We start from the raw sequence: 13,233 nt of genomic DNA on the forward strand, positions 1-13,233 counted from the left end.
CCCCTCCCTCCGTCAGAGCAACGGCAGACAATCGTTCCGCGCCTTTTTTCTGTGCGGACGCCATACCAAGGCAAGCATGGAGGCCGCTCAGCTCACTTTGGCAATTAGAAGCACATTAAACACCACACGCATTATCCAGCAGTATATGCAGCACCAGAACCTGGCAACGCGATACCGGGCGAGGAGGCGACGTCAGCGCAGTCACGTGAGTGATCAGGACATGGACACAGATTTCTCTGAAAGCATGGGCCCTGCCAATGCATGCATCATGGTGCTAATGGGGCAGGTTCATGCTGTGGAACGCCGATTCTGGGCTCGGGAAACAAGCACAGACTGGTGGGACCGCATAGTGTTGCAGGTCTGGGACGATTCCCAGTGGCTGCGAAACTTTCGCATGCGTAAGGGCACTTTCATGGAACTTTGTGACTTGCTTTCCCCTGCCCTGAGGCGCATGAATACCAAGATGAGAGCAGCCCTCACAGTTGAGAAGCGAGTGGCGATAGCCCTGTGGAAGCTTGCAACGCCAGACAGCTACCGGTCAGTTGGGAATCAATTTGGAGTGGGCAAATCTACTGTGGGGGCTGCTGTGATGCAAGTAGCCCACGCAATCAAAGATCTGCTGATATCAAGGGTAGTGACCCTGGGAAATGTGCAGGTCATAGTGGATGGCTTTGCTGCAATGGGATTCCCTAACTGTGGTGGGGCTATAGACGGAACCCATATCCCTATCTTGGCACCGGAGCACCAAGCCGCCGAGTACATAAACCGCAAGGGGTACTTTTCGATAGTGCTGCAAGCTCTGGTGGATCACAAGGGACGTTTCACCAACATCAACGTGGGATGGCCGGGAAAGGTGCATGATGCTCGCATCTTCAGGAACTCTGGTCTGTTTCAAAAGCTGCAGGAAGGGACTTTATTCCCAGACCAGAAAATAACTGTTGGGGATGTTGAAATGCCTATATGTATCCTTGGGGACCCAGCCTACCCCTTAATGCCATGGCTCATGAAGCCGTACACAGGCAGCCTGGACAGTAGTCAGGAGCTGTTCAACTACAGGCTGAGCAAGTGCAGAATGGTGGTAGAATGTGCATTTGGACGTTAAAAGGCGCGCTGGCGCAGTTTACTGACTCGCTTAGACCTCAGCGAAACCAATATTCCCACTGTTATTACTGCTTGCTGTGTTCTCCACAATATCTGTGAGAGTAAGGGGGAGACGTTTATGGCGGGGTGGGAGGTTGAGGCAAATCGCCTGGCTGCTGGTTACGCGCAGCCAGACACCAGGGCGGTTAGAAGAGCACAGGAGGGCGCGGTACGCATCAGAGAAGCTTTGAAAACCAGTTTCATGACTGGCCAGGCTACGTTGTGAAAGTTCTGTTTGTTTCTCCTTGATGAAACCCCCCGCCCCTTGGTTCACTCTACTTCCCTATAAGCTAACCACCCGCCCCTCCTCCCTTCAATCACTGCTTGCAGAGGCAATAAAGTCATTGTTGCTTCACATTCATGCATTCGTTATTCATTCATCACACAAATAGGGAGATGACTACCAAGGTAGCCCAGGAGGGGTGGTGGAGGAGGGAAGGAAAATGCCACACAGCACTTTAAGCACAGCACTTTAAAAGTTTACAACTTTAAAATTTATTGAATGACCGCCTTCTTTTTTTTGGGCAATCCTCTGTGGTGGAGTGGCTGGTTGGCCGGAGGCCCCCCCACCGCATTCTTGGGCGTCTGGGTGTGGAGGCTATGGAACTTGGGGAGGAGGGTGGTTGGTTACAGAGGGGCAGCAGTGGCAGTCTGTGCTCCAGCTGCCTTTGCTGCAGCTCAACCATACACTGGAGCATACTGGTTTGGTCCTGCAGCAGCCTCAGCATTGAATCCTGCCTCCTCTCATCACGCTGCCGCCACATTTGAGCTTCAGCCCTGTCTTCAGCCCGCCACTTACTCTCTTCAGCCCTCCACCTCTCCTCCCGGTCATTTTGTGCTTTCCTGCACTCTGACATTATTTGCCTCCACGCATTCGTCTGTGCTCTGTCAGTGTGGGAGGACAGCATGAGCTCGGAGAACATTTCATCGCGAGTGCGTTTTTTTTTCTTTCTAAGCTTCACTAGCCTCTGGGAAGGAGAAGATCCTGTGATCATTGAAACACATGCAGCTGGTGGAGAAAAAAAAAGGGACAGCGGTATTTAAAAAGACACATTTTATAAAACAGTGGCTACACTCTTTCAGGGTAAACCTTGCTGTTAACATTACATACATAGCACATGTGCTTTCGTTACAAGGTCGCATTTTGCCTCCTACCACCGCGTGACTACCCCCTCAACTTTCCCCCCTCCCTGTGGCCAACAGCGGGGAACATTTCTGTTTAGCCACAGGCAAACAGCCCAGCAGGAATGGGCTCCTCTGAGTGTCCCCTGAAGAAAAGCACTCTATTTCAACCAGGTGACCATGAATTATATCTCACTCTCCTGAGGATAACACAGAGAGATAAAGAACGGATGTTGTTTGAATGCCAGCAAACATACACTGCAATGCTTTGTTCTACAGTGATTCCCGAGTACGTGTTACTGGCCTGGAGTGGTAAAGTGTCCTACCATGAAGGACGCAATAAGGCTGCCCTCCCCAGAAACCTTTTGCAAAGGCTTTAGGACTACATCTAGGAGAACCGCAAATGCCAGGGCAAAGTAATCCTTTCACATGCTTGCTTTTAAACCATGTATAGCATTTTAAAAGGTACACTCACCAGAGGTCCCTTCTCCGCCTGCTGGGTCCAGGAGGCAGCCTTGGGTGGGTTCGGGGGGTACTGGCTCCAGGTCTAGGGTGAGAAACAGTTCCTGGCTGTCGGGAAAACCGGTTTCTCCGCTTGCTTGCTGTGAGCTATCTACAACCTCCTCCTCATCATCATCTTCTTCGTCCCCAAAACCTGCTTCCGTATTGCCTCCATCTCCATTGAAGGAGTCAAACAACACGGCTGGGGTAGTGGTGGCTGAACCCCCTAAAATGGCATGCAGCTCATCATAGAAGCGGCATGTTTGGGGCTCTGACCCAGAGCGGCTGTTCGCCTCTCTGGTTTTCTGGTAGGCTTGCCTCAGCTCCTTCAGTTTCACGCGCACTGCTTCGGGTCCCTGTTATGGCCTCTGTCCTTCATGCCCTGGGAGATTTTCACAAAGGTTTTGGCATTTCGAAAACTGGAACGGAGTTCTGATAGCACGGATTCCTCTCCCCAAACAGCGATCAGATCCCGTACCTCCCGTTCGGTCCATGCTGGAGCTCTTTTGCGATTCTGGGACTCCATCATGGTCACCTGTGCTGATGAGCTCTGCATGGTCACCTGCAGCTTGCCACGCTGGCCAAACAGGAAATGAGATTCAAAAGTTCGCGGTTCTTTTCCTGTCTACCTGGCCAATGCATCTGAGTTGAGAGTGCTGTCCAGAGCGGTCAGAATGGAGCACTCTGGGATAGCTCCCGGAGGCCAATACCATCGAATTGTGTCCACAGTACCCCAAATTCGAGCCGGCAACGTCGATTTAAGCGCTAATCCACTTGTCAGGGGTGGAGTAAGGAAATCGATTTTAAGAGCCCTTTAAGTCGAAATAAAGGGCTTCATTGTGTGGACGGGTGCAGGTTTAAATCGATTTAACGCTGCTAAATTCGACCTAAAGTCCTAGTGTAGACCAGGGCTTAGACTATTACATTCAGATTCAAGAATTACTATATTGCTAACTTTTGGAAAAATAGGCTTCCATAAATATTTTGTGGAGTACCTCACATTTGGAGACTTGGCATAATTCCAATACCTATCATGACATTTAAGATTCTCTCACATTTGCTGTAATAATGCCTTTATAAAATAGTTGTGCTTTTTTTTTAGTGTTTGATATTTCCCATGCAAAATGCTCACTAAATAATGGAATAATCCTCATGTCCTGAGATTCCAGAGAAGTCCTTTTAAATCAATCTTTATTGTCTTGAGACTTGATTTATATTTAAATAAAAATAGTTAAGCAAACGCAACAAGTCAAATAAGTAAGCTTAGAGGGTCATAATTTAAGGATACCCGACCCCCCGTAATGCCCTTGAAGAATGGTAGGTTCAGTTTTCAAAAGCTGACTTACATCATTGACAGTCACATTGTCCCTTTTAAAAATTTTACACAATAAGCCTAGTGCCAACATTCCTACACACTATCACTTTAAGTTAACTCCTAATTATGTTCAAACTCCCCTCCTTTTTTCAGTGATACGTATGTTACAGTGGCTAAATTTTAAAGTGAACAAATATGTTCAAAGTCCATCATAATTAAGAAGTATATTGATTCACAAAAATGTTCAAAGTACATTGTAATTTAAAAATATAACAATTTATACACACCCTCTTAACAGGAGCATAATTAGTTTAGTCAACCATACATTTCTTTAGTATTATGATGAGAAGTAGAAAATGAAGAAGCATACCCCCATGACACATCTCTAGCCAAATCCTTCCACACGGCAGCTTACTTAGCTTAGCATTTACTAAGCTTATCTCCCATTCTTTTCTGATGATAAGCAAGAACAACTTGATCCTACCCTTTGACCTAGGCTGTTAAAACTTAACTGTACTGCACCATTTGGCAAGCCACCCTTCATGTGTGGCTATGGACCTTGATGTCATTATGGCATATGTAAACTAATTAGACCATGGTTAGTGTTAGATAATGCCTGCATAGCAAGAAAGAAAGTAGTTTCCACATTAGGTCAGTACATGCAGGCAAACATCAGTTTGTTTGCACTTGTGTGTGTTCTTGGGATTTAATGACTTATTTAATTGTTTGTGGAAAGTGCAATACGCTGTATAAAGGATTCTAGAAACGTAAGGTATTTAGTACCATAGGCCATTTTGATGGTTACCTGACCCATCACTGTCTCTGAGAGCCAAAAGTCCACATCTGTCATTCAGTTTGCATCTTGTATTTTTCGGGTATATTCCCTGCATCATTCTCATTAATGTTATCTAACCTATTTTTAAACTCACTGATCCCTCTTGAAGTTCTTAACAGTTAATACTATCAGTTCTTTCTTTGTCAGCCAACATTGTTAATTAACCAATTCATTTAGTTTGCGCCACACTATACTGAATGTTTTGTTGCTGTCCACTGTACTAAATCTGTTGTATTTGCTGAATTAGAAATTGCTTCCAAGAAGACTGTTTGACTTGTTTTGGCTGATTTTTCATAGACAATGTGGTATTGGACTCTCATACACCATTCTTTAAATGTTAATATATCTACTCTTTCACAAGTAAATGTCATGAATATTTTGCTTAGGTTAGACATCAGACTGACTAGACAGTAGTTTCCTCGTTTTTCCTTCTAGTGCATTTCTATATTCATTGCAGATTTTCAGTTTTTGTCTGTAGCTTTTAAAAGTCTGGTGTATTTTAAGACAAATTTGATAATAGAGCATGTTTAGTTTTTTCTGGTATTATTGTCATCTCTGTAGTATGGGCTCTTTAATTAGTAATGTTAATAATTTCTCTTCTTCCTGCACAAATTTTTCTAAGTTCCTTATATATCATCTTGAAAACTGATAAAAGATGGCTATTTAAAATATAGGTAAAAAATGTTCATATGCTTCCCTGCCTTTAATTTTTTCCCTCTTAATTCATATATAGAATCCTTTCTGGCAACTGCTCTGACTAGATTTTTTTTCTTTGTAGTGTCTATTACATCTGCAAGCTTTGACAGCTAGTTTTAGTCCCCTTATGTTTTTGGTTTTTATATGTTTTTTTCCCTCTTATTTATTTCACTAACCTTGGAATTGGCCACATGTGTTTTTCAGTCTTAAATAGTTAATAGTAGAATTTAGTTTTGGAGCCTTCCTTTACTGGCACTCTGTTTCTGTGATTATGGAAACTGAGTTAGTTTTACTCTGCTTTATATTTACATTTATTGACAGATGCATTTTCCAACATCTAACTGACCCAATTTTTGTAAAGAATCTTTTTAGTCAACTATCTAAGCAATGACCAGGCCTGATAACAAGGATTTAATTTAGTAAAAATATTAGTGACTTCACTGCAGAATAGATTGCCTGTTTCTAGTGATGCTTCTACCTGAAAGCTCTTAATTGTAGTCTTTGAGAAGAACAGCTTTCTTTCAAACTTTTCTAGTGTTTACTAAAGTGAGTTGCACTGGGAGTAGCCTTGTTCCTGCCATAGGAGAGCTCAAGATTAAAAATAGTATGTGCCCTAAGGTACAGTGTTTGATAAATAGAATGGTGCCACATGATTCCAAGTAGTTTAAGGTCACATATTTTTCAAGTAAGTCCTTTGACTGACATTGTTCTTAAGGACCAACTAAACTGACTAGCATGCATACGTCTTAGAGACAGGATTATTTTCTTTACAGTTACTGGTTCAGGACCAGTGCTTGGGAAAGATTACTGAATCACTGGGTGCTAGAGATTATTGAACTAAAATAGCATTCCATGCTGTTTCCTGACCCTTTTCCCATCTCTTTCCAATTATCCTTTTCATGATACTCCTGACTTTCTTTTGATGTGGATGGACAATGTCAGCTCAATCCATAATTCTTTTACAAAAAATTATAAACTAGCAGTTCAAATAAATGTGACATAATATACCTTTTTGAACATTTCATAAAAAAAGGTAATTGCCGTAAGCAAATGTACTATTTTCAGCTAAAGTAGTACAGTAAATTCACATTCCTATTCAAAAGAACACATTCAGTAAATAGCGCAAGATCCTCCTTGTTCTTTTCTCAATGACACTTGCTGTTTTGCCTCTCAAAAGATCACCAAAACAAAGAATACCACTGTTCAGCTCAAGCTGGGAAACCTACTGATTGTTTAACCTTTGGCCCAGTTAGACTTAGTATGCTGCTTAGGAGTGTGCTCAGCGCTTGCTCACAGATCACACTGCGCTCTTCTCTTAATTCAAGAAGTTGAGATTCTAATGTTTAAATGCAGGAAAAACCATTAAGAGACGTCATAACTGAAGTCTATAGAATTGTCTGACTTGTAAATGATGTATCAAAAGGTTAATTATTTATCATTTTTATATAGTTTCATAGAGATGGATGGCTCTTCACTGGACAAATAGAGATTCTCTACAAGAGTTTACAATCTAAGGACCTAAAGCCTGTTGAACTCAATGACCCCATTGACTCAATTAACTTTGATCAGAGCCTAACTTAAGATCATTAGGTCATGTTCATAATTCTACTGACCAAAGCCAATAGTGTCTGAAATATTATTTCATATTTATGTAATCAAAGTATCGAGAAGCCCTATTAGGATTGCCACAACACTGTGCAGGCATTATACAAACACACAACGTGAAAACCATAATTCTTGTTACAATCTTAGAAATATCAAAGCAGGTTTTACAAAGATACAATTTTATAAAAGTCTAAATTTACAAGACTGAACTTCCCAATCCTCATATAAAGAACAATAAAGCTATTCAGAAAAAAGTGACTGCTGCCTTTCCTGAAGAAGGCTTCACAGACAGAAGAGGTTTAGCTAACAAAATCCAAGTTTACTGGATCCATAAATTAATCTGCTGTCCCACAGTGATTATGACTGGAATACAGTCCATTTCTACCAGGGTAGTATTATCATAGTCTTTGAATCAGATCTTCAGTAGATTTTAGATGGCTTTAACTATAAAATTTGAGTCAGTTCCATTTATTCATAAAAGCCTTAACAAAACGCATTGGTTTCATGAGCAAGGATTACAATTTCTAATATGGGGGAGTAAAAACATTGTAATAGTGTCAATATATAGTGGAGCACAACAAAAACCAGGAGTAACCTCTGCTTGCAACATGTTGAAGATTCAAATGTGCAGTGCCTGGTGACTTTCAACTTCCAGGAAAGCAAACTCTTTTTTTTTTTTTTTTTTTTTTAATGACAAACATAAAATTGTCTAAGCCTAGATTTCGAAGCTAGGATATCCCATTTACGTTTTCAATACTGGCTCCCTCTAGCAAGACACTTATCCTCTTTGTGTCTTGGTTTCACCCTCTGTAAAATGGAGATAGTATCATTTTTCAATTCTTCACATCATAAATATGCCAATCTTCCCTTTGGGAGAAATTTTAAGACTTTATGAAGTACAGAGCTTGAAAAAATTGCCATCTATTAGCCAGAGGGCAGTATGAACAATGTGGATTAACCGTGTGAAGTTACCCAGGGTAATGCCTGTACTAGTCGGCATATTACGGGTTAAGAGCTCAGTGCAAAATTCCTTCTACTTAAAGAAAACAACATTAGAATATCTACAAAATAGAAAGGCAAACTGATGTTTAATCTATATCGGAATAAGTTTCCAGTGCAGTCACCACTATTTGACTTTCCACGTCCTCTTATATTATCTAAGGAATTATATAGAACTATCTAAAGAATATCTAAATGCTCCACAGAGAGGCTAAGACTGGCCACATAAGGAGACAGAAAAATAATTGGAAACCATTTGCCATAAAAACAAAAGGCTGGACATTAACCAGACTTTGCCATATTAAAGAAATAAACCAATTAGAATAAACTGGGTAACATAGGAGGAAAAGAAGACGTTTCAGACATTTATTTTGGTATTCTCCCCCCCAAAAAAAAGAATATTGGGAAGAAATCAGATGATCTTAAACACAAATGTAAACAATTACTTTCAAGGGGATCCCAAGATCTTTATTATTCAAGAGCTGAAAGATGCTAAAGACTTAAATTACTGGCTGAGTACTTATTTTGTTAATAAACATAATTTTACATCACTGGCAAATAAGTTGAACAACAAGGATTGGGCACAGTAAAAAACATGATGTACAAATCTCTGCCGTCAGCCTTACAAAAACAGTTCACATACAAGTGATGGCTCTCGAGGCATAGAACCACTGCTTTTCAGCAGAGTCACTGGAAGAGAGCAAGTTGTCCATTAGCACCTGAGACATAACCATTGATCAATGGCAGAAAGCACTTTAGAATCCACGTAAGGTAACTGTTGTGTTTCTGAAAGTACATAATAGGACAACGGCTGCCTTTTTTTTTTTTTTTTTCAGTATTAGGGGAGTCACTTGAATAGGAGGGCATCTTTTTTCTGTTCCAAAGCATTTCTTCTACAATTCTACTTGTGACTGATAACATACCAACTCTGTTACCACTCCAAAACTATACTCTGTTTGAAAAATCCATTCCCCAAATAGATATGCTGCCAAAATGAGAAAAAAATTCCAGGAATGTTGTATTCATCACTTTACCTCTTTGTAATCAATCTGAGGGCCATTTCTGGGCACACCTGTCTTTGCAAAATATTGCAAAACCCATTCCTCCTGATGCATCTGAATGAACCTTTAAATCTGCCTCTATCATCCATTTCTCACTTCAAAAAGACATTCCATTAAACTGATCAAGAAACTGTTCCTCTCCCCCCAAATCTGCCTTTATATCTTCGTTAACCCTTATAAAATGGCTGGACTTTGCTGTTCCCACAGTTGCACCTGACGGACTGGTGCAAAATGCCCTCCATTGCACATCCACTCATAATACAAAATTAAGATGCCCAGCAACAGTTTGTAGCTCCTGCAGTGTAACCTCCTTTGTTGCTCTAGTCTTGATAATCAATCCCAGAAGTTCCCCAGCTTATTCTGGAGGAGTCTAGATATACCAACCCCCATCTCTAACTCAATCCTGCTATAGGTCAGCTTGGTATAGGGCCCCTGTGTTTTTTCATCGGTACCCCTGCCTGCAAACAAAAAGTCATCCAAATAGTGTATCGCCTGGTGTAAACCAGACTCCTGCACCACTGCCCATTTTTGTAGTGTACTGAATTTTTCAAATAATGAGCTGGAGATGGATAATCACAGTGGAAGTGACTTATCGAAATAAAACTGGCTCTCAAAACAGAAACCCAATAGGCTAAAATTGGAAGGATGCATTGGCAGTAATAGAAAAACTGACTTGATATCCTATTTTGCCAACAGCCAGCCTTATCGAGGTAAAGCGGGCCCCTTTGTGGCTGCATAGAATATAAATACCTGCCCCATTTCTAGTCAGCAGGAAGGGCAAATGCAATGACCTTGTCTTGACCTGGTCCAAACCACTTCCTGCCCTTCCTGTCCATCCCTATAAATATTCCTCTTCCCCACCTGCTGTCAGGGAACCCTTTTCTTCCAGCTAGCCCCACAAGGACCCACTTGCGTAAAGATTGCAGCGGTCATATTGTTTAAGCGTGGCTCTACTGAAAAATGACTCAAAAACAGGGCTGTCAATTAATTGCAGTTAACTCAAGCAATTAACTAAAAACAAATGAATTTGATTATAAAAATTAATTGGAATGAATTGCAGTTTTAATTGCACTGTTAATAATAAAATCCTAATTTAAAATAATTACAAATATTTTTGGATGTTCTATGTTTTCCAAATGTATTTATTTCAGTTACAACACAGAATACAAAATGTACAGTGCCCACTTTGTATTATTTTTATTACAAATATTTGCACTGTAAAAAAGGTAAATAAAAGAAATGGTATTGTTTAATTCAACTCATACAAGTACTGTAGTGCAATCTCTTTATCATGAAAGTGTAACTTACAAATGTAGAATTACTTTTTTTTATATTATTGCACTAAAAACAAAACAATGTAAAACTTTAGAGCCTACAAGTACATTCAATGCTAAATCTTGTTCAGTCAATCGCTAAGACAAACTAGTTTGTTTACATTTATGGGGGCTAATGCTTCCCGCTACTTATTTAGAATGTCACCTGAAAGTGAGAAGAGGTGTTTGCATAGTACTGTTGTAGCCAGCGTTGCAAGGTATTTATATACCAGATACTCTAAACATCCGTATGCCCCTTCATGCTTCGACTTGTAGTTTTTCTTTTTTTACAGAGAAAATATTTGTAATCAAAAATAATAATATGAAGTGAGCATTTTACAGTTTGTATTCCACATTGTAATTGAAATAAATATATTTGAAAATGTAGAAAAACATCCAAAAATAATTATAATTAATTTAAACTGGTATCTTGTTGTTTAACAGTGCAATTAAAACTGTGATTAATTGCAATTAATTTTTTGAATCTCGTGATTAATCTTGATTGATATTTTTAATTGTTTGACAACCATGCTCAAAACTGTGGAAGCTTTACATTCATATTGCCTCACTGATTTCCATGTCATGTGTGCTCAGTTCAGAAATAAATCACCAGCCCAACAACCTCATGCTGCTCTCTGACCTTCACGTTTGTTTCTATCTCATGCATCACCAGCAACAGAATATCTGCAAGCCAAATTATGCTCTGTTTTACCTATGCATCCAAAATAATTATTTGTTGCATTTAACGTATGCACGAATTGCCTTAAGTAGCTGATAAATTTTCAGCTAACTGTGCTCTTATCTTTAACATTCATTCAGTAATTTGGCCTTTATCATGCTGGATGTCAGCTGCCACAGGAAGTTTTGACACAAGTTTCATTAAACCCATTGTCTGTACATCCTAACAGAGTTGGCATGTATCCTGTTTGCCACTTTATTCTTCCTCTGGCACTCATCTCATGAAATCAATCAAGTAAAAAGTCAATACATTCTGTTGAGCAGGTTCAGAAGCTGAGGGATGGAAATCTTGGAAAGAAAACCTTCTCTCTAGCTGCTTTCCCCCAATCTGTTGACCACTTCTGCATTTAAAGGGATACTGAGTAACAGCCGTGTTAGTCTGTATTCGCAAAAAGAAAAGGAGTACTTGTGGCACCTTAGAGACTTACCAGTTTATTTGAGCATAAGCTTTCGTGAGCTACAGCTCACTTCATTGGATGCTGTAGCTCACGAAAGCTTATGCTCAAATAAATTGGTTAGTCTCTAAGGTGCCACAAGTACTCCTTTTCTTTTTAAAGGGATACTGTGAATCAAATTTGGTCCAAAAATTAGATTGGATTTTAAAAAAATGCAATAAGACCTATATAAATGATTCCGTATGTTTTAAATTATAAGGGAAGTGATTATTTTTTACACGAGAGGTTCCCCTTCGGTGTTTGCAAACCAAACGTAACTGCACTGAGAACTTGAACATGAAACTGATGTCGTTGATGTGCAATGTCCAAGATGAGCGTTCCAGAAAGTAAACAGCATAAATAAATAAAAGTAAACTGTATGTTTCAAACTCCAGTTTATAGGCATCTAAATTGATACTGAAAATTAGGGCCTGATCCTGTCAGGAATTGAGCTCCCTCAACTTCCGTTACCTTCAATGAGAGTTGAGGGCATTCAGTGTCTTGCAGGTCTGAACTCAGTTAAAGAAATTTGTTTCCAGCATCCGATTTTAAGCTGATGGTTGTTAGTTACATATTTGTTGTAGTGTATTTTTTATTATATTTTCTATAAGAAATTTGTTATTGTATTAGGATAACTTATACCTGTATAATTACAGTAGATATTTTTTATTAATCCATAACATCTGAATTTATATCTATTTCATGCTACTTATTTTGGTCGCACACATTCTCCATGTTGAATATTCTAATGAATTCTTGTTTGTCTACAGAGTGATTAGGATCGTATATATAAAACAAAGCTAATAACATTACCATAAAACCAAATAAAGTGAATCAACATACCTCAATACAAAGCAAAAATATAAGAAGATATATGGGGAAAGAGGAATCGTTTTGCATTACATTAGTTTATTAAAATGATAGATTACTGGGTTGTTTGTTAAAATGTCAGATGTTTTTTATTTGTGTATGAGATTACTGTAGTGAAACTCCTTTTTATAGTACATTTTCTTACTTGTTTTTAACAGTCTTTTTATTTATTTTTTATAGGGCATTCAGAAGTTGGCTAGTCAATACTTAAAGAAGGATTGGCCTGGAATAAAAACAGATGAGCGAAGTGACTATAGGTAATTTAACAATTGGGTCTTTTTAAATAGCTGTACTTACATTGCTAATTTGTGTAATTATTCTACATAACAATGAAGAACCCTTTCTTCTGTAACTGAAATTAATGTTCTTAGAGTGCTTGCTCATGTCGATTCCATTGTAGGTGTGCACGTGCCCACGTGCGCGGTCGTCAGAGATTTTTGCCTTAGTGGTATCCATAGGGCCAGCTGTGGTGCCCTCTTGAGTGCTGTGCTCATGCATTGCTATATCAGGCACTCCTGGCCCTACGTGCTCTCAGTTCTTTCTTTCCGCCTGTGATGGTTAGTCAGAGTGCCTTTCCTTGCATAGCAAGGGCTAGCGGTGGCTA

General features: G+C 39.7%; 1 protein-coding gene across 6 annotated transcripts in view; it reads left to right on the top strand.

Annotated features, from left to right (window-relative positions):
- Nucleotides 1-13,233, top strand: part of FCHSD2 (FCH and double SH3 domains 2) — a 237,187-nt gene that overhangs the window by 119,385 nt on the left and 104,569 nt on the right. For all 6 annotated transcript variants that reach the window (XM_048839692.2, XM_048839709.2, XM_075126064.1 and 3 more), the window contains one exon: nucleotides 12,810-12,886. In XM_048839692.2, the coding sequence (XP_048695649.1) occupies nucleotides 12,810-12,886 (77 nt within the window). The remainder of the gene's footprint in view (nucleotides 1-12,809; nucleotides 12,887-13,233) is intronic.

Source organism: Caretta caretta, chromosome 1 (assembly GCF_965140235.1).
Source record: "Caretta caretta isolate rCarCar2 chromosome 1, rCarCar1.hap1, whole genome shotgun sequence".
In the NCBI taxonomy this organism is placed as follows: Eukaryota; Metazoa; Chordata; order Testudines; family Cheloniidae; genus Caretta; species Caretta caretta.